Raw genomic sequence first — 22,271 nt, forward strand, 5'->3', positions numbered from 1 at the left:
TCCTGTTCTCTATCTGAGTAGGAAGCTGTCCTCATCTGAAAAGAACTACTCAGTCGTTGAGAAGGAGTGCTTGGCCATAAAATGGGCAGTGGACACATTGCGGTACTATCTGCTGGGACGTAAATTTAGACTGGTATCTGACCATGCCCCGCTTAGGTGGATGAGAGAAACGAAAGGAAGAAATGCTAGAGTCACCCGTTGGTTCTTAGCCCTGCAGGACTTCAGTTTCCATGTGGAACATAGGGCCGGAAAGCTGCACGGTAATGCGGATGCCCTATCGAGAATCCCTTGTTTAGTGGGGGAAAGTGCCAAGCCCCACGGCTTTAGGCAGAGGGGGGAGGTATGTAGCATGGCTAAAGGGTTTGTAGTCGATGGGAGGTATGTGCCACATAAGTGCCTGGTTGCTGTAATGTAGCCCGGAGTATTCCTTTCTTGCACATAATCTTGTATATGTGTTTCAGGACCTGTGGTAATGTCAGACCACATGGCTAATCATGTGATGGGTTACTGGGTGGGGTTAGCTCTTTATAAGACTGGCTAATCCTTTACACAGCAGATGTGTGGAGGTGAAACCCTCCTGAGTGTGTTACGGCTTCAGGACTGAGCCGGATGAACTGGACACTTGCTTTTCTTTGCCTGAACCAAAGGCCCATTTTGCTTTCTGTTATTTGCCACATGGTTTATGAAGCAATAAACCCAGTGAACTTTAAAGGAACACGTCTCCTGAGTGTCAGCCGTCGCAGCTGAGTGAGTGAAATCCTTACACCCCTCTTTGGGGATGCTCTCCAACATATTTGTAACCCTCTAGATGTAGAAGTAGGATAATTAAGTTATTTTTCAAATGGCTATAGTAATGACATCTCCATGTGATGTCCTCCTGATAATCCAGCCGTAGAAATTACATCCCTATGCGGTATCATTCTGATAATCCAGCAGTACTAATGTCATCCCTATGCTGTTTCCTCCTGATAACCTGGCAGGAGTAATCACATCGCTATGCTGTTTCCTCCTTATAATCCGGCAGTCTTAATGACATCCCTATCCTGTATTCTCCTGATAATTCGGCTGTAGTAATTACATCCCTTTGCTGTGTCCTCCTGATAATCCAGTAGCAGTAATGACATCCCTATGCTGTGTCTGCCGGGTAATCTGGGTAATCAGCCGCACAGCCAGCTTTTCCCTCTCCTAGTGTACCCTCACCCACCCCCTGCAGACTGTGAGCCCTCGCGGGCAGGGTCCTCCCTCCTTATGTACTCGTGTGCCTTGTTATCTGCTCATGTTTAATGTATTTGTCTATATTTGCCCCGTATTCACATGTAAAGCGCCATGGAATAAATGGCGCTATAAAAATGTATAATAATAATAATAATATAGTAATGACATCCCTAGGCGGTGTCCTCCTGATAATGCGGCTGTCGTAATGACATCCCTATCCTGTGTCCTCCTGATAATCCGGCTGCAGTAATGATATCCCTATGCGATGTCCTCCTGATAATCATGACATCCCTATGCGGTGTCCTCCTGATAATCCGGCTATAGTAGTGATATCCCTACGCGGTGTCCTCCTGATAATCTGGCTAAAGTAATGACATCTCTATGCGGTGTCCGCCTGGTAGTCCGGCAGTAGTAATGACATCCTTATGCGGTGTCCTCCTGATAATCCGGCAGTAGTAATGACATCCTTATGCTGTATCCTCCTGATAACCTGGCAGTAATAATGAAATCCTAATTATGCTGTGCCTCCTGATAATCCGGCAGTCGTAATGACATCCCTATGCTGTATTCTCCTGATAATTCGGCTGTAGAAGTGACATCCCTATGTAGTGTCCTCCTGATAATCTGGCTATAGTAATGACATCCCTATGCTGTGTCCGCCTGATAATCTGGCTATAGTAATGACATCCCTATGCTGTGTCCTCCTGATAATCCAGCTGCAGTAATGATATCCCTATGCTGCATCCTTCTAATAATCCGACAGTAGCAATGACATCCCTATACGGTGTCCTCCTGATAATCCGGCTATAGTAGTGATATCCCTACACGGTGTCCTCCTGATAATCCGGCTATAATAATGACATCCCTATATGGTGTCCTCCTGATAATCTGGCTATAGTAATGACATGCCTATGCCGTGTCCTCCTGATAATCCGGCAGTAGTAATGACATCGGTACGCTGTGTTCTCCTGATAATCCAGCTGTAGTAATGACATCGCTTTGCGGTGTCCTCCTGATAATCCGTCTATAGTAATGACATCCCTATGCTGTGTCCTCCTGAATAATGCTGCAGTAGTAATGACATCGCGATGCAGTGTCCTCCTGATAAAACGGCTATAGTAATTACATCCCTATGCTGTGTCCTCCTGATAAACCGGCTATAGTAATTACATCCCTATGCGGTGTCCTCTTGATAATCCGGCTGTAGTAATGATATCTCTATTCTTCCTGATAATCCAGCATTAGTAATACCATCCCAATTATGCTGTGTCCTCCTGATAATCCAGCTATAGTAATGACATCCCTATGCTGTGTCCTCTTGATAATCCAGCTATAGTAATGACATCCCTATGCTGTGTCCTCCTGATAATCAGGCAGTAGTAATGACATCCCTAAGCTGTGTCCTCTTGATAATCCAGCAATAGTAATGACATCCCTATGCTGTGTCCTCCTGATAATCCGGCAGTCGTAATGACATCGCTATGCGGTGTCCTCCTGATAATGCAGCTGTAGTAATGACATCCCTATGCTGTGTCCTCCTGATAATCCGGCTGAAGTAGTGATATTCCTATGCGGTGTCCTCCTGATAATCCGGCAGTAGTAACGACATCCCTATGCTGTGTCCTCCTGATAATCCGGCAGTAGTAATGACATTCCTTTGCTATGTTCTCTTGATAATTCGGCTGTAGTAATGACATCCCTATGCTGTGTCCTCCTGATAATCCAGCAGCAGTAATGACATCCCTATGCTGTGTCCGCCTGGTAATCTGGCTATAGTAATGACATCCCTATGCGGTGATCTTCTGATAATCCAGCAGTAGTAAAGACATTCATATGCGGTGTCCTGATAATCTGGCAGTAGTAAAGACATCCCTATGCTCTGTCCTGATAATTCGGTAGTAGTATTGACATCCCAATGCTGCGTCCTCCTGATAATCCGGTAGTAGTAATGACATCTCTATGCGATGTCCTCCTGATAATCACGACATCCCTATGCGGTGTCCTCCTGATAATCCGGCTATAGTAGTGATATCCCTACGCGGTGTCCTCCTGATAATCTGGCTAGAGTAATGACATCTCTATGCGGTGTCCTACTGGTAGTCCGGCAGTAGTAATATCATCGCTGTTCGGTGTCCTCCTGATAATCCGGCAGTAGTAATGACATCGGTACGCTGTGTTCTCCTGATAATCCAGCTGTAGTAATGACATCGCTTTGCGGTGTCCTCCTGATAATCTGTCTATAGTAATGACATCCCTATGCTGTGTCCTCCTGAATAATGCTGCAGTAGTAATGACATCCCTATGCTGTGTCCTCCTGATAATCCTGCAGTAGTAATGACATCCCTATGCTGTGTCCTCCTGAATAATGCTGCAGTAGTAATGACATCCCTATGCTGTGTCCTCCTGATAATCCAGCAGCCGTAATGACATCCCTATGCTGTGTCCGCCTGGTAATCTGGCTATAGTAATGACATCCCTATGCTGTGTCCGCCTGGTAATCTGGCTATAGTAATGACATCCCTATGCTGTATCCTTCTGATAATCCGACAGTAGTAATGACATCCCTATGCTGTGTCCTCATGTTAATCATGCAGTAGTAATGGCATCCCTATGCGGTGATCTTCTGATAATCCAGCAGTAGTAAAGACATTCATATGCGGTGTCCTGATAATCTGGCAGTAGTAAAGACATCCCTATGCTCTGTCCTGATAATTCGGTAGTAGTATTGAAATCTCTATGCGATGTCCTCCTGATAATCATGACATCCCTATGCAGTGTCCTCCTGATAATCCGGCTATAGCATTGATATCCCTACGCGGTGTCCTCCCGATAATCTGGCTAGAGTAATGACATCTCTATGCGGTGTCCTCCTGGTAGTCCGGCAGTAGTAATGACTTCCCTATGCGGTGTCCTCCTGATAATCCGGCTATAGTAATGACATGCCTATGCCGTGTCCTCCTGATAATCCGGCAGTAGTAATGGCATCGGTACGCTGTGTTCTCCTGATAATTCAGCTGTAGTAATGACATCGCTTTGCGGTGTCCTCCTGATAATCCGTCTATAGTAATGACATCCCTATGCTGTGTCCTCCTGAATAATGCTGCAGTAGTAATGACATCGCGATGCAGTGTCCTCCTGATAATACGGCTATAATAATGACATCCCTATGCGGTGTCCTCTTGATAATCCGGCAGTAGTCATGAAATCCCTATGTGGTGTCCTCCTGATAATCCGGCTGTAGTAATGATATCCCTATTCTTCCTGATAATCCAGCATTACTAATACCATCCCAATTATGCTGTGTCCTCCTGATAATCCAGCTATAGTAATGACATCCCTATGCTGTGTCCTCCTGATAATTCGGCTGTAGTAGTGATATCCCTAAACTGTGTCCTCCTGATAATCTGGCAGTAGTAATGACATCCCTCTGCTGTGTCCTCCTGATAATCCAGCAATCGTAATGACATCCCTATGCTGTATTCTCCAGATAATTCGGCTGTAGTACTAACATCCCTATGCTGTGTCCTCCTGATAATTCGGCTGTAGTAGTGATATCCCTAAACTGTGTCCTCCTGATAATCTGGCAGTAGTAATGACATCCCTTTGCTGAGCCCTCCTGATAATCCGGCAATAGTAATGACATCCCTATGCTGTGTCCTCCTGATAATCCGGCAGTTGTAATGAAATCCCTATGCGGTGTCCCCCTGATAATGCAGCTGTAGTAATGACATCCCTATGCTGTGTCCTCCTGATAATCCGGCTGAAGTAGTGATATCCCTATGCGGTGTCCTCCTGAATAATCTGGCTATAGTACAGATATCCCTACGCTGTCTTCCTCCTAATCCGGCTATAATAATTACATCCTGACATCCCTATGTGGTGTCCTCCTGGTAGTCTGGGAGTAGTAATAACATCCCTATGCGATGTCCTCCTGGTAATCCGGCTATAGTAATGACAACCCTATGCAGTGTCCTCCTGATAATCCGGCAGTAGTAATGACTTCCCTATGCGGTGTCCTCCTGATAATCCGGCTATAGTAATGACATCCCTATGCTGTGTCCTCCTGATAATCCGGCTGAAGTAGTGATATCCCTATGCGGTGTCCTCCTGAATAATCTGGCTATAGTACAGATATCCCTACGCTGTCTTCCTCCTAATCCGGCTATAATAATTACATCCTGACATCCCTATGTGGTGTCCTCCTGGTAGTCCGGGAGTAGTAATGACATCCCTATGCGGTGTCCTCCTGGTAATCCGGCTATAGTAATGACATCTGTTGTGAATTCTGTTGTCGAGCTCCCTCCTGTGGTCGTGAATGGTACTTCGGCGAGTTCTGTCTATGGGCTCCCTCTGGTGGCTATGAGTGAAGCTGCGGCTTCTGAGGTTCCTTACACAGGTGACGTGGTTTATCCTTTGGTTGGCTGCTCTATTTAACTCCTCTCAGATCGTTACTCCATGCCAGCTGTCAATGTTTTTGCATTTGTTCAGTTCGCTCCTGGATCTCTCTGGTGACCTGCCTTCTCCTGCAGAAGCTAAGTTTCTGATAGTCATTATTTGTTCTTTGTTTTCTTGTCCAGCTGGTTATCATGATTTTGTCTTGCTAGCTGGAAGCTCTGGGATGCAGAGTGGTCCTTCCGCACCGTGAGTCGGTGCGGAGGTCTTTTTTGCACACTCTGTGTGGTCTTTTGTAGGTTTTTGTGCTGATCGCAAAGTTACCTTTCCTATCCTCTGTCTATTTAGTAAGTCTGGCCTCCCTTTGCTGAAACCTGTTTCATTTCTGCGTTTGTGACTTTCATCTTAACTCACAGTCAATATATGTGGGGGGCTTCCTTTACCTTTGGGGAATTTCTCTGAGGCAAGGTAGGCTTTATTTTCCATCTCTAGGGCTAGATAGTTCTTAGGCTGTGACGAGGCGCCTAGGTCTGGTCAGGAGCGCTCCACGGCTATTTCTAGTGTGTGTGATAGGATTAGGGCTTGCGGTCAGCAGAGTTCCTACATCCCAGAGCTTGTCCTGTATGAGGTTTAACTATCAGGTCATTCCGGGTGCTCCTAACCACCAGGTCATAACAGACATCCCTATGCTGTGTCCTCGTGATAATCCTGCTATAGTAATGCCATCCCTATGCTGTGTCCTCGTGATAATCCGGCTATAGTAATGACTTCCCTATGCGGTGTCCTCTTGATAATCCGGCTATAGTAATGACATCTCTTTGCTGTGTCCTCCTGATAATCTGGCTGTAGTAGTGACATCCCTATGCGGTGACCTCCTGATAATCCAGCAGTAGTAATGCCATCCCTATGCTGTGTCCGCCTGATAATCCGGCTATAGAAAACCAAAAACAAATGGACACTTGAGCTAAAAATAACACTTTTATTGAAGAGACTAAAAATATATAAATATACAACAATGAGAGCATAGAGTAAGAAGACACAATGAAAAAAGGGAGGCAACACTAGTGCCACGCACGGATGCTATGACCAGAAAAAATGCAAAAGTACAAATGTGTAAAATTCTATTCCAAACTATCTGGAGGAGCAAATCGTAAATTAAACATACAGAGAATATATATATATATATATATATATATATATATGTGTGTGTATATAATATATAATGTGTGGCGTGGTTACAATATATACATGCAAGAAATGGAAGGCTGTTATATCAATAAATAGCTGTACAAGACGGTAACCACATCAATAGATGAGCTCCACAGTGATATCTGGATAGAGGAAGGTTCCGATAGAAAAATATATAAATATAATAAAGTGCTTAATGCAATCCTAATGTCAAAAGATACCCAATATAACTCTTTAAGAGTAGTGCATAGCCGCAATTATCCTGGGAAGTCCCACACATATTGATAAATAGTCAGGGCTACACATGCATAGTAGCATGAGAAATATGGGAGGGACAAATAAGGAGACGAACTAACCTGCTACCGTGCGTGGAAGGAGGGGCCCCGACGCGCGTTTCGCAACTGTTGCTTCCTCTCCTTATTTGTCTCTCCCATATTTCTCATGCTACTATGCATGTGTAGCCCTGACTATTTATCAATATGTGTGGGACTTCCCAGGATAATTGCGGCTATGCACTACTCTTAAAGAGTTATATTGGGTATCTTTTGACATTAGGATTGCATTAAGCACTTTATTATATTTATATATTTTTCTATCGGAACCTTCCTCTATCCAGATATCACTGTGGAGCTCATCTATTGATGTGGTTACCGTCTTGTACAGCTATTTATTGATATAACAGCCTTCCATTTCTTGCATGTATATATTGTAACCACGCCACACATTATATATTATATACACACACATATATATATATATATATATATATATATATATATATATTCTCTGTATGTTTAATTTACGATTTGCTCCTCCAGATAGTTTGGAATAGAATTTTACACATTTGTACTTTTGCATTTTTTCTGGTCATAGCATCCGTGCGTGGCACTAGTGTTGCCTCCCTTTTTTCATTGTGTCTTCTTACTCTATGCTCTCATTGTTGTATATTTATATATTTTTAGTCTCTTCAATAAAAGTGTTATTTTTAGCTCAAGTGTCCATTTGTTTTTGGTTTTCTATATTCATATTATGGCGGAGCATTTACCTTGGTTGCCCTCCCTGTTGGTTTACTAATCCGGCTATAGTAATGACATCCCTATGCGGTGTCCACCTGATAATCTGGCAGTAGTAATGACATCCCTATGCGGTGTCCACCTGATAATCCGGCTATAGTAATGACATCCCTTTGCTGTGTCCTCCTGATAATCCAGCAGTAGTAATGACATCCCTTTGCTGTCTCCGCCTGATAATCCGGCTGTAGTAATGACATCCCTATGTGGTGTCCTCCTGATAATCCGGCTATAGTAATGACATCCCTATGTGGTGTCCTCCTGATAATCCGGCAGTAGTAATGACATCCCTATGCTGTGTCCACCTGATAATCTGGCAGTAGTAATGACATCCCTATGCGGTGTCCACCTGATAATCCGGCTATAGTAATGACATCCCTTTGCTGTGTCCTCCTGATAATCCAGCAGTAGTAATGACATCCCTTTGCTGTCTCCGCCTGATAATCCGGCTGTAGTAATGACATCCCTATGTGGTGTCCTCCTGATAATCCGGCTATAGTAATGACATCCCTATGTGGTGTCCTCCTGATAATCCGGCAGTAGTAATGACATCCCTATGCTGTGTCCACCTGATAATCTGGCAGTAGTAATGACATCCCTATGCGGTGTCCACCTGATAATCTGGCAGTAGTAATGACATCCCTATGCGGTGTCCACCTGATAATCCGGCAGTAGTAATGACATCCCTTTGCTGTGTCCACCTGATAATCCGGCAGTAGTAATGACATCCCTTTGCTGTGTCCTCCTGATAATCCAGCAGTAGTAATGACATCCCTTTGCTGTGTCCTCCTGATAATCCAGCAGTAGTAATGACATCCCATTGCTGTCTCCGCCTGATAATCCGGCTGTAGTAATGACATCCCTATGTGGTGTCCTCCTGATAATCCGGCAGTAGTAATGACATCCCTATGCTGTGTCCACCTGATAATCTGGCAGTAGTAATGACATCCCTTTGCTGTGTCCTCCTGATAATCCAGCAGTAGTAATGACATCCCATTGCTGTCTCCGCCTGATAATCCGGCTGTAGTAATGACATCCCTATGTGGTGTCCTCCTGATAATCCGGCTATAGTAATGACATCCCTATGTGGTGTCCTCCTGATAATCCGGCAGTAGTAATGACATCCCTATGTGGTGTCCTCCTGATAATCCGGCTGTAGTAGTGACATCCCTATGCTGTTTCCTCCTGATAATCCGGCAGTAGTAATGACATCCCTATGCTGTGTCCTCCTGATAATCCGGCAGTAGTAATGACATCCCTTTGCTGTCTCCGCCTGATAATCCGGCAGTAGTAATGACATCCCTTTGCTGTCTCCGACTGATAATCCGGCAGTAGTAATGACATCCCTATGCTGTGTCCTCCTGATAATCCGGCAGTAGTAATGACATCCCTTTGCTGTCTCCGCCTTATAATCCGGCTGAAGTAGTGATATCCCTATGCGGTGTCCTCCTGATAATCCGGCAGTAGTAATGACATCCCTATGTGGTGTCCTCCTGATAATCTGGCTATAGTAGTGATATCCCTACGCTGTGTCCTCTGATAATCCGGCTATAATAATGACATCCCTATGCTTTGTCCTCCTGATAATCCGGCAGTAGTAGTGACATCCCTATGCTTTGTCCTCCTGATAATCCGGCTGAAGTAGTGATATCCCTATGCGGTGTCCTCCTGATAATCCGGCTATAGTAATGACATCCCTATGCTTTGTCCTCCTGATAATCCGGCACTAGTAGTGACATCCCTATGCTTTGTCCTCCTGATAATCCGGCTGAAGTAGTGATATCCCTATGCGGTGTCCTCCTGATAATCCGGCTATAGTAATGACATCCCTATGCTTTGTCCTCCTGATAATCCGGCACTAGTAGTGACATCCCTATGCTTTGTCCTCCTGATAATCTGGCAGTAGTAATGACATCCCTATGCTGTGTCCTCCTGATAATCCGGCTGTAGTAATGACATCCCTATGCTGTGCCCTCCTGATAATCCGGCAGTAGTAATGACATCCCTATGCTGTGCCCTCCTGATAATCCGGCAGTAGTAATGACATCCCTATGCTGTGCCCTCCTGATAATCCGGCAGTAGTAATGACATCCCTATGCTTTGTCCTCCTGATAATCCGGCAGTAGTAATGACATCCCTATGCTGTGTCCTCCTGATAATCCGGCAGTAGTAATGACATCCCTATGCTGTGTCCTCCTGATAATCCGGCTGTAGTAATGACATCCCTATGCTGTGCCCCCCTGATAATCCGGCAGTAGTAATGACATCCCTATGCTGTGTCCTCCTGATAATCCGGCAATAGTAATGACATCCCTATGCTGTGCCCTCCTGATAATCCAGCAATAGTAATGACATCCCTATGCTGTGTCCTCCTGATAATCCAGCAATAGTAATGACATCCCTATGCTGTGTCCTCCTGATAATCCGGCTGTAGTAATGACATCCCTATGCTGTGCCCTCCTGATAATCCGGCTGTAGTAATGACATCCCTATGCTGTGCCCTCCTGATAATCCGGCTGTAGTAATGACATCCCTATGCTGTGTCCTCCTGATAATCCAGCAATAGTAATGACATCCCTATGCTGTGTCCTCCTGATAATCCGGCTGTAGTAATGACATCCCTATGCTGTGCCCTCCTGATAATCCGGCTGTAGTAGTGACATCCCTATGCTGTGCCCTCCTGATAATCCGGCTGTAGTAATGACATCCCTATGCTGTGCCCTCCTGATAATCCAGCAATAGTAATGACATCCCTATGCTGTGTCCTCCTGATAATCCGGCTGTAGTAATGACATCCCTATGCTGTGCCCTCCTGATAATCCGGCTGTAGTAATGACATCCCTATGCTGTGCCCTCCTGATAATCCGGCTGTAGTAATGACATCCCTATGCTGTGTCCTCCTGATAATCCAGCAATAGTAATGACATCCCTATGCTGTGTCCTCCTGATAATCCGGCTGTAGTAATGACATCCCTATGCTGTGCCCTCCTGATAATCCGGCTGTAGTAGTGACATCCCTATGCTGTGCCCTCCTGATAATCCGGCTGTAGTAATGACATCCCTATGCTGTACCCTCCTGATAATCCGGCAGTAGTAATGACATCCCTATGCTGTGTCCTCCTGATAATCCAGCAATAGTAATGACATCCCTATGCTGTGTCCTCCTGATAATCCGGCTGTAGTAATGACATCCCTATGCTGTGCCCTCCTGATAATCCGGCTGTAGTAGTGACATCCCTATGCTGTGCCCTCCTGATAATCCGGCTGTAGTAATGACATCCCTATGCTGTACCCTCCTGATAATCCGGCAGTAGTAATGACATCCCTATGCTGTGTCCTCCTGATAATCCGGCTGTAGTAATGACATCCCTATGCTGTGCCCTCCTGATAATCCGGCTATAATAATGACATCCCTATGCTGTGTCCTGATAATCCGGCACTAGTAGTGACGCCCCGCAGCTGCTTGCGGTCAGCGGTGTCTCGGTGAAGCATCTTGCGAGCTCCTCGGACATGACGTGTAATTCCGGGCGAGCCCGTCTTCTGAGGCGGGGAGCTGCTCACTTGTGCCCCGGCTCCTCCCCCCGTGTGCGCTGCCCGGTTCTGGTGTCCCCCTCTCCGGCACCTCCAGCCGAGTGCTGGGTATAGCGGCGCCAGCGCCCCCACTAGGACGGTTCCCCCGAAGTGTAGGAACTCTTTCAGACAGCGCAGAGAAGACAACACCCTGAGGTCTGTGCGGCTCGCCATGGCGTTTGTCAGCGATGAGACCACCCTGGAGCTGGACGAGATGTCCGAGGACGGGGAGATGATAGGTGAGTAGTCGCTGTCAGTGGCCAGTGCTGGCAGACGATGGGTTTTATAGTCCTCCTAAAACTTTAAAAGTCTGAGCCGACCTCTCCCATAACTTCTCCTCTGCAGCCTGGAGGAACCTGAGCTCATCTGTTTTGGGCACTGATCACTATGGAGGAGACCGAGCTGTGGGCACTGATCACTATGGAGGAGCCCCAGCTGTGGGCACTGATCACTATGGAGAAGCCCGAGCTGTGGGCACTGATCACTATGGAGGAGCCCGAGCTGTGGGCACTGATCACTATGGAGCAGCCCGAGCTGTGGGCACTGATCGCTATAGAGGAGCCCCAGCTGTGGGCACTGATCACTATAGAGAAGCCCCAGCTGTGGGCACTGATCACTATGGAGAAGCCCGAGCTGTGGGCACTGATCACTATGGAGGAGACCGAGCTGTGGGCACTGATCACTATGGAGAAGCCCGAGCTGTGGGCACTGATCACTATGGAGAAGCCCCAGCTGTGGGCACTGATCACTATGGAGAAGCCCCAGCTGTGGGCACTGATCACTATGGAGGAGCCCGAGCTGTGGGCACTGATCACTATGGAGGAGACCGAGCTGTGGGCACTGATCACTGTGGAGGTGCCTGAGCTGTGGGCACTGATCACTATGGAGAAGCCCCAGCTGTGGGCACTGATCACTATGGAGAAGCCCGAGCTGTGGGCACTGATCACTATGGAGGAGCCCGAGCTGTGGGCACTGATCACTATGGAGGAGCCCGAGCTGTGGGCACTGATCACTGTGGAGGTGCCTGAGCTGTGGGCACTGATCATTATGGAGGTGCCTGAGCTGTTGGCACTGATCACTCTATGGAGGAGCCCGAGTTGTGGGCACTGATCACTCTATGGACGAGCCCGAGCTGTGGGCACTGATCACTATGGAGGAGACCGAGCTGTGGGCACTGATCACTATGGAGGAGACCGAGCTGTGGGCACTGATCACTATGGAGAAGCCCGAGCTGTGGGCACTGATCACTATGGAGGAGCCCGAGCTGTGGGCACTGATCACTATGGAGGAGCCCGAGCTGTGGGCACTGATCACTGTGGAGGTGCCTGAGCTGTGGGCACTGATCATTATGGAGGTGCCTGAGCTGTGGGCACTGATCATTATGGAGGTGCCTGAGCTGTTGGCACTGATCACTCTATGGAGGAGCCCGAGTTGTGGGCACTGATCACTCTATGGACGAGCCCGAGTTGTGGGCACTGATCACTCTATGGACGAGCCCGAGCTGTGGGCACTGATCACTATGGAGGAGACCGAGCTGTGGGCACTGATCACTATGGAGGAGACCGAGCTGTGGGCACTGATCACTATGGAGAAGCCCGAGCTGTGGGCACTGATCACTATGGAGGAGCCCGAGCTGTGGGCACTGATCACTATGGAGGAGACCGAGCTGTGGGCACTAACTGATAGGTCTATGGAGAAGCCCGAGCTGTGGGCACTGATCACTATGGAGGAGCCCGAGCTGTGGGCACTGATCACTGTGGAGGTGCCTGAGCTGTGGGCACTGATCATTATGGAGGTGCCTGAGCTGTGGGCACTGATCATTATGGAGGTGCCTGAGCTGTTGGCACTGATCACTCTATGGAGGAGCCCGAGTTGTGGGCACTGATCACTCTATGGACGAGCCCGAGCTGTGGGCACTGATCACCCTAAGGAGGAGCCCGAGCTGTGGGCACTGATCACCCTAAGGAGGAGCCCGAGCTGTGGGCACTGATCACTATGGAGGAGACCGAGCTGTGGGCACTAACTGATAGGTCTATGGAGAAGCCCGAGCTGTGGGCACTGATCACTATGGAGGAGCCCAAGCTGTGGGCACTGATCACTGTGGAGGTGCCTGAGCTGTGGGCACTGATCATTATGGAGGTGCCTGAGCTGTTGGCACTGATCACTCTATGGAGGAGCCCGAGTTGTGGGCACTGATCACTCTATGGACGAGCCCGAGCTGTGGGCACTGATCACCCTAAGGAGGAGCCCGAGCTGTGGGCACTGATCACTCTATGGAGGTGCCTGAGCTGTGGGCACTAACTGATAGGTCTATGGAGGTGCCGGTATTACAAATCTGTCAACGATTGGTTTTATAATTGTGACAAGTATCATTGACTTTAACATCACTACAGTAATTGTGCAGATCCATCCACCATGGCATTGATCTGTCCATACCAGTGGCAGGGGGTGGTGAGCTATAGATTTATCTTAATGATGTGTGTGTACCAGCCCTCAGACTGACACCTTTACAATCTTTTCCATGTGAGAATACACATGAGGCTGCTGTGTGCCTGATTTTCTCACCTATCATTGCTGGGGACCAACCCCTGGCACCTTCACTGATCACAAGAAAGGTAATGTGAATGGAGTGGTAGTGTCCCTTTGTGACCAACTGATTTCTCACTTCCATGGGATTGATAGATTTTGACCCCTGGGATCGTACATTTATCACCTATACTCTGGCATGCTCTTGGATACTGTTGTAGACATGTTTTCCCTACTTTTGGGTAACCCTTAAAGGGAGTTGCCCATTACTGGACAAGCCTTAATAGCTCAACTGAGCTGTATAAAATTAGAGTACTACATACGTATTATCTCTCGGCCTGGTTCCAATTCTCCACTCTCTGCACTATCTCAGTGATCACAGCATAAACAATGACAGCATATCACAGGCTGCAGCCAATCTGTGGCTGCTGATTATCACATGACAGCTGTAGCCAATCAGAAGCCACCGATTGGCTGCAGCCTTTGCCATTCTGTCATTGTTTGTGTTGTGACCACCAATAGAGACAGTGCAGTGAGTGCAGCAGCGGCCCAATAGTTAAGTATGCACTTTTTTCTTGTGTTATGCTTTACAGTGGAACTATTAGGGCGGGATCACACACAGCGAGATACGGCTGAGTCTCGCTGGTTAAAACCAAGCTCTGGCACCGGCACTCCAGAGTGGAGCGTGTGGCCGCACAGCAATACATGGAGCCGCACGCTCCGCTCCGGAGGGTCGGTGCCAGAGCTTGGTTTTAACCAGCGAGACTCGGCCGTATCTCGCTGTAGTGTGACTCCGGCCTTAGGGTAAGTTCACACAAGGCATTTTTTTCAGCAGAAAAGAAGCTGCGGAGTTTTTGTGCATTTTATGGCAGTTTTGGTGTGCTATTTGTATCTCGTGCATGCTGATAAAGTTTCGTGTTGGAAAAAAAAAGTCGTATTCCAAAGAATCAGGTTTTGGCACAAAAAACCGCAGCAAAACCTTATACTTGCACTTTGGTGCGTTTTATTCACCACCCATTCAAGTCAATGGGTGAAAAACGTTGAAAGAAGTGACATGCTATATTGTGCAAAAAAAAACATGCAAAGCACAAAATACTGATGACAAAAACAATGCGTGTGCGTGAGATTTCTGAAATCTCAGGCTCTGCTGTTACTGTAAAACGCAGCTGAAAGTTAGCATAAAAAAAAACCAAAACGCCTAGTGTGAACTTAGCTATAAAAAGGTTGTCCAGGCCTGGGGAGTGGGGGAGTCTGCAGTCACACCATGGGACTACAGGCTACCAAACGGTGACAGAATACAGTGTGCTCCCTGTGGGGATTCCCGGTGTTCCCATGCTGGTCATTCTTCTCTGGCAATTCGCATCTATTGAGAGAGGTTGAACGAGTCTGGTCGGCACATGACTGCAAGTATGCAAATCTCATACATCTGGTCAGGTGGCACCAGCTCACACCGGTAATACCAGGGAACCGTGACAGCATTCGCAACACATGGCTTCTCAATTCTCCAACTACATCATATACTGCAGACTTCTGCCCCAAGCTTTTATGTCCCCTTTAAAAGGGGTTGTTCAGTGGTTAGGACAGCATTAGGGCCCTGGGTTCAAATCCCACCAAGGACAACATCTGCAAGGAGTTTGTATGTTCTCGTGTTTCTGTGGGTTTCCTCCTACACTCCATAGACTTGCAGATAGGGACTCTTGCCTGTGAGCCCCAATGGGGACAGCGATGATAATGTCTGTAAAGCTACTGTGGAATTAATGGTGAAATATCAGTGAGGAACATAGATACCGTAATTCCAAGTTGTAAGATAAAATCCTGTTGGACTGTGGATACCAGTTGGGTGGATTCAGCACTCAGTAGTTGAATAAGTGTCCATATGTAGAGGATACTGTTCTGGGAATGGATATTTGGGGGGTTATATTGTTGTGATCTCATTCACATAGATGTCCAGCTGGCTTTTCAGAAAACCCTGTGTAATCATGCTCAGAAATGTGATCGTACAGTCATGGCAATCTTTACTTACTAGTCCTACCACTTTTTTGGTCAGTTGGAATCTGACAAGGGGAGAAACATGTGAAATAAGCATATAATATTTCAAGAACTAACAATGGACAATAATAAATATTTTGTCTCTAGTAATCATACACCTACAAATGAGGTAAAGGTCATTACATGCCCTGTAGAGACATTGTTACATTTATATAACCCGTTAATTTCAATTATTGTATGTTAAAGGTTCTAAATGTTGTCATCCAAACGGCAGTGTCATTAAATAACCCCTGATCGGCAACATGTTTGGTGCTCGGTTTCTACCCTGTTTACACAGGCAGACTGCTCTTCAGATGTTTACATGACGGAGGCTGCAGATGAGTGATATATCAACCTGTTTGCCCTGCCATTTTTGTTTGTTGTTTTTTGAGTTAATGCCTTTTATGTGGTATTTGACTGGATAATGTATATATGATTATTTTCATCATGTTATTATTCTGTGATTTTTATCTACATTCACCTGATCCCCCCCATGTCCCACCTTAATAGCTTTTTTGTCTGCATGAGGGGTGTTCTCCTAAAAGCTACGCCAGGTGTTAAAAAAAAAAAAATCCCATTTTTTTTGTATGGCTCCCAGTTGTGCGTATTTTGATTGGTTTGCAAGACCCCAACTTCTTTTATTATGCCCTTAAAGAAGGATAGTATTTAATAGGATCTCTCAGGGTATGTGCACACGTTCAGGTTTTTTCGTATTTTTTTCGCGATAAAAACGCGATAAAACCGCATTCGAAACTGCAGACATATGCATCCTATCATTTAGAATGCATTCTGCAATTTTTGTGCACATGATGCGTTTTTTTCCACGAAAAAAATGCATCGTGGTAAAAAAAGCAGCATGTTCATTAATTTTGTGTTTTTCCCGCTATTCTATGCATTTGGGAAAAACGCAAGAAAAAACGCATCAAAAACGTGCAACAAACGCATGCGGATTTCTGGCAGAAATGTCAAGTTTTTGTCAGGAAAATTTGTGCCAGAAATCCTGACGTGTGCACATAGCCTCAGGGTTAGCTGTCGGGAGAGCGGGGCGGGCTCCAATTTGCGTTCCAGTGCCAACCTCCACAGCAAGGGACATAATTTAGGGATATTTAGGGTGAGAGAGGAGATGGCTTTAGTAATCATCGTTTTCTTTGGCATTAAACTATTTATCTGCCTATTTATCCTGTCATTTGTTTTTTTGTGTCTGCCCTTTTATTCCATATGTATAACTACTGTAGTATATATGATCACTTTTCTTATGTGATCATCCCATAAATATATCACACGCTACGTCCCATCTGGTTTAATGTTTGTTTTCCTGCCCTGTGGGGTGTTATCCCATTTTCTTTCATCTTTGATGGTTTACAGTATTGCAATTCTTTGATGGTCTGGAGGGTCAACCGCTGGTGAGCGGGGTGCCATCTTGCGTCAAGTTAGGGGTCAACCTCTGCGGCAAGATACTTACCCTCTACAGGGAATTGTTAGGGTGAAAGCGGTAACAGGTATATTTATTACCGGTTTTTGGGCATAAATATTTGTCTATTTTTGTGATATTTGTACTTAATTCACCATAGAGTCTCATTGGCACCTCCAAGTAGGAGGCGGTGTCGGTAAAATTGTACAAAAATCCATTACTAGTTACATTTTCTAGCACTAAACTTTATCATCATGAACAATAAACTACAAAAAACAGGTTTTGCTGCATTTTTGATAACCACTTCTTTACTGCCAAGTGAGCAGGTTTTGCCTGCAGAAAAAAATGCAACAAAAACTCAAAGTGTGAACATGGCCTTAGGCCAAATTCTGACCTCTGTGTAACAGACTGACCGCTGGTCTCCTAATCTTAATTTTACAGCCTCATATATATTACTATGGACTTCTGAATTTGGTCTTAGATTGCAAAGTACAGGCTCCCATGTGTTCAGGCAGTTTAAAGGGAACCTGTGTAACCCCCACAGCACCCCCCCCCCCCCCCCCCGGCGTTTTAAATAAAAGAGCCAACTTGTGCAGCACTAATGCTGCATTCTGTCAAGGTGGCTCTTTGATTTGGGGTCCCTTCCAACGCTGAACTATTCGTTTTTATAATTTGCCCCTCATACCTGTAGTCTGTCCGGGGGGCATGTCTTTCCCCCCTGGACACAAACGCCTTTCAGCCATCACTCAGCCCCTCTGTGCGCCAGGCGCCATCTCCACTTCCTTCATTAACGTCCCCGGCGCCTACGCTGAAAATTCCCATCATGTGATGTGAGTCGAAGGGCAGTGCAAACTGCGCGTGCCCGAAAAAAAATTACTGCGCAAGAGCCAGTGATGCAAATGAATGCAGAGGAGGCGGCACCCGGCGCACGTAGGGGCTGAGTCATGGCTAGGAGGCGTTTGTGCTCAGGGGGGAAAGACATCCCCCCGAGCACACAATAGGTATGGCGGGCAAATTATAAAAACGAATATTTCAGCGTTGGAAGGGACCCCAAATAAAAGAGCCTTGACAGAATGCAGCATCATTAGTGCTGCACAAGGTGGCTCTTTTAGATAAAAATGCCAGCGCGGAGTGACAGGTTCCCTTTAATGCTAGTAATTACTAAGGAAAAAACTTTTTTAATCAGTGAACTTCTTATATTTCTCATTCTGAATGAGAAACGCAAAAATGTTTCCTTGCCAATATTATAGACCATATGTTGCACTGTGGCACGTGACTATCATCACTTCTAGCATGCGTCTGCACTTCAAATCCCCACCAAGACATATTTTCGCATAATAACTTCACTCCTGAATTTTCCATAGTAATCCTCCCCTAAAGGCCCCATGTTCACACTAGCAGTATTTGGTCAGTATTTTACCTCAGTATGTGTAAGCCAGAACCAGAGGGTGATAAATACAGAAGTGGTGACGTGTTTCTATTATATTTTTCCCCTGTTTGTTCTACTTCTGTTTTGAATGTGTGAACATGGCCCTACTCTGCTTATCAGAAGAGGGTACTGCCATTGCACTTGCTAAGCTTTGACTCGGATATACATAGAAGGATCTGCAGCTTCAGAGGGGCCTGCTTACCACTCTATGCAGGCTCGGACTGACCCATAGGGGAACAGGGGAATTCCCAGGTGGGCCCCTGTGAAGAGCTGGGCACCCAACCCCGCTGTATGGGCAGTAATTGATTCACTCTGTACAGAAAAAAGTATCATCTCATCATTCATTAACCCAAACTACCCAGTTTATTATCGTATAGGTAAATTTGTGAACAAGGGTAGTGTAATATTTGTATGCAGGTGAAAAGTGGACCTCTCCAAAGTCAATGTTACTGGTGGGCCCCTGGCACCCCAGTCCGACACTGACCCCAGGGATACCATAAAATTGCCAGTGAGACCCTGCTGGAGAGAAGCCATGCATGGTTTTATATAAGAACAGCCGGTGGCGCAATAGTAGGCGTAGTTGAAAATCTCACAATCTAAGAAAGTTTTTAGAAAATTTTAATGCACAATATGTTTATAATTTGGTCCTTGCTTTAACAAAAAAATGGCCACTACTACAAATAGCTTGACAGCACGAATGTGGTTTGGCACATCTTGCCACAAGTTGAACACTTTCCATACCTACATACATTATTTGGTTTTATTTAGACCATTCATTTACGTCTAAACACAGTTCAATAATAGAAGCATACACATCTATTTGTCCTAATTAATTTTCGCAAAAAGTGCAGGTTTTTGGTTTTTAACCAGACTCTAGCAGATTTGTAGCACAACCAGGGAGAATATTCAGTGGCGCTATCAACAACTGACTTGCACAGCAGAGGCAAAAACTTGTATAAGGGCTCATACTCAGTTGCGAGAAAAAAAACGGTCTGTAATCTGGACCGAAAAAATTGGATGCAAACTATTCGATTGTCATGCGAGTTCAATGCGATTTTTTTTTTTTTTTTTTTTTTTTTTTTTTTTATTTTTTTTTTTTATTGCACCATCCGTTTTGCATCCGTATGCAATGCGTTTTTTTTCTCTGCAACTATTTTTTTACAATCATATACAAGACCATTTACAGCTTTCTATGCCACAGAATGGTAAGGTATCTGTAAAAAACGGATGGTCCGTATTCCGTGCGTTTTTTTATTGCACCCATTGACTTACATTGGCGAGACTCGCAGCAAATCGCAGCACGCTGCGATTTTTTTTTTTTTTTTTTTTTTTTTTTTTTTTTTTTTTTTTTTTTTATCGGATTGCACTCATCCGTTTTGCTCGCAAGTGAGTATGAGACCTAAGGAGGAAACTGGCAATAAAAGTCCGTCTTCTTTCAGGAATAACTTGTGATACCTCTTTTACTAGAACATACTAATATACACTGGATCTATCTGTTTTGTTCATCTGACCAGTATGACCAGTTTTTCTGACAAAGATCCGCTCTGATAGTAGAAAGTAAGAGATGACTGACCACCAAAATGCTTGTTATTCGAACTGAGCAATTCCTAATACTCGCACACTAGTTTCGAGTAAGGTGTATAAAGGGAGTCAAAGGGAAATTCAAGCATTTTTCCGGCATACCCTACAAAGAGGTCTGGGGGGCAGTGAAAATGTTGAAATGGATGGAAAAAGTGCTTAATGGAAGCAGAGCAGCATGGCGAAAGATCCCTGGAAGCATCTCCGACTCCCAGATCGCTGCTGAGAACGATGGTGTCACACTTTTACTCCACTTTAACAACTGACAATAAAACATTAAAAATCAACAAGAAATTAGCGTTTACAGGGAAAAAAAGGTTAAAGATTATTTCCTGTACTGGTGGTTGAAACCCTGATAGAAGTAGGGCCAGCCATCCTCGGTGTTGGTATCACATGTGCCGTGCCAGGGTGGGAATCTGCCCCAGCCTCCACAATGTTCACCCAGTATTCCGTCAGGGACATGTAGCGTCTCTGGCCACAAGCACTTGTCTGTGTGTCGGTTGTTAAGTGGGCAATCCCAGTAACCACGTTGGTAAGGGTACGGGTGATGTTCCTGGATACGTGCTGCTACAAAGTGGGGATGCCATAACGAGAAAAATAGTGGCGGCTTGGGACCGAGTACCAAGGAACCAAATTTGTACACCTGTAGCAGGCCAGTTTAGGTTTTTATTTCAAAGCAACAAAATTTCACACAAAGCATGTTCTATAGTGTATATGATAATTGGTCACTTTTTGGAACAAAAATATTTTGGAAACTGTACCAGGCCAAGCAGTTTTTAAAAAAATTAACCCACTGTAATTTTACACAAAGCACATTAAACTGTATGGAAGACTAATTAAATCCAGAAAAAAATGTTTGAACCTAAATATTTTGAAAGTGTAGGTGATGCACTCCTACACTCCTAAACATTTTACAGAAAGTGCAATACAAGGAAAAAATTATAAGGAGGGTAATGCAGTAATCCTTTTCAGGGGGACTGACTCCATCTGCTTGCTAGATCCCGATTCCAGGTGCCTGGTCTGTAAGTGACCTGGCTTCGGTTAGTGCTGGAGCCTCCGACACGTAGAAATGGGCTACAGCCCCCTGTGTCACCTGCACCATTGCCTCCTCCTGCATAGGAAGTGGGGACCCTCAAGGACAGTACGATCTCTTGGGGTGGTAGCCCCACCTCGAGGAACCTCTCCCAGGCACGTTCATTTCTCTAGAAGGGTTTATCCTGATCCTTTCCTTCTCGGACCACACCCACCGCATACCAGCGATATTGATCCTCCATTTTGATGAACATAACCTTCGTTCCAACCATCAGCAATTGCAGCCTTTGAGGCAAGTGTTCTGTCTTTACTGCCAGCTAGTTGAAAGAAATGTGATGCTTGGTCTCAAACTCTTCTATGGAGCCCCATCTTCGCTGCCAGTCATACGTAATGACCTCTCCCCATGATGCCAACTGTCGGTACCTTATGGCTAGCGGTCCCATTGGCATTTCTCAAGCCCTGGTCTTGGCTCGCCTCCTTCTCTCTTCCTAAAAGTCTTGACCCTCAGTCCGCTCACTAGTTGCTGGATCCTGGCTCTCCTGTCTACAGTCCACATGAACTCCATCTGTGGCCTGGGTTTGAGCCTTGGGAGGTCCTGGGAAAGTGACCTGTTCCGGACCACAGGCTTATGCCACCTCCACTGTTGCCCCAGCTTCCTCTGAGTCCGATATTTCTCTGGTCACTCCCTCGGGAGTCTCTGATTCTGCTATCTTTGTTGCCCACAGAGCACATAATATTCGATGGATGAGTAATTAAATACAGAGAAAATTTTCAACACTTTTTGGGAGTGTTCCATAACCCAGAAATGTACCATAAAGCACGTTAAGGATGA

General features: G+C 45.8%; 1 protein-coding gene across 3 annotated transcripts in view; it reads left to right on the forward strand.

The window, feature by feature from the left end:
* Positions 1 to 11,422: 11,422 nt before the first annotated feature.
* ANO6 (anoctamin 6) overlaps positions 11,423 to 22,271 on the forward strand; it is a 302,301-nt gene continuing 291,452 nt past the window's right edge. For 2 of the 3 annotated variants that reach the window (XM_069764475.1, XM_069764474.1), the window contains exon 1: positions 11,425 to 11,674. Coding sequence is in view for 2 of the 3 variants with exons in the window: in XM_069764474.1 (XP_069620575.1) it covers positions 11,608 to 11,674 (67 nt within the window). In the remaining variant the exon portion in view is untranslated. Of the gene's footprint in view, positions 11,675 to 22,271 lie in introns of all 3 variants that reach the window. The other variant, XM_069764476.1, reaches the window with a different exon arrangement.

Source organism: Ranitomeya imitator, chromosome 4, assembly GCF_032444005.1.
Source record: "Ranitomeya imitator isolate aRanImi1 chromosome 4, aRanImi1.pri, whole genome shotgun sequence".
NCBI lineage: Eukaryota > Metazoa > Chordata > Amphibia > Anura > Dendrobatidae > Ranitomeya > Ranitomeya imitator.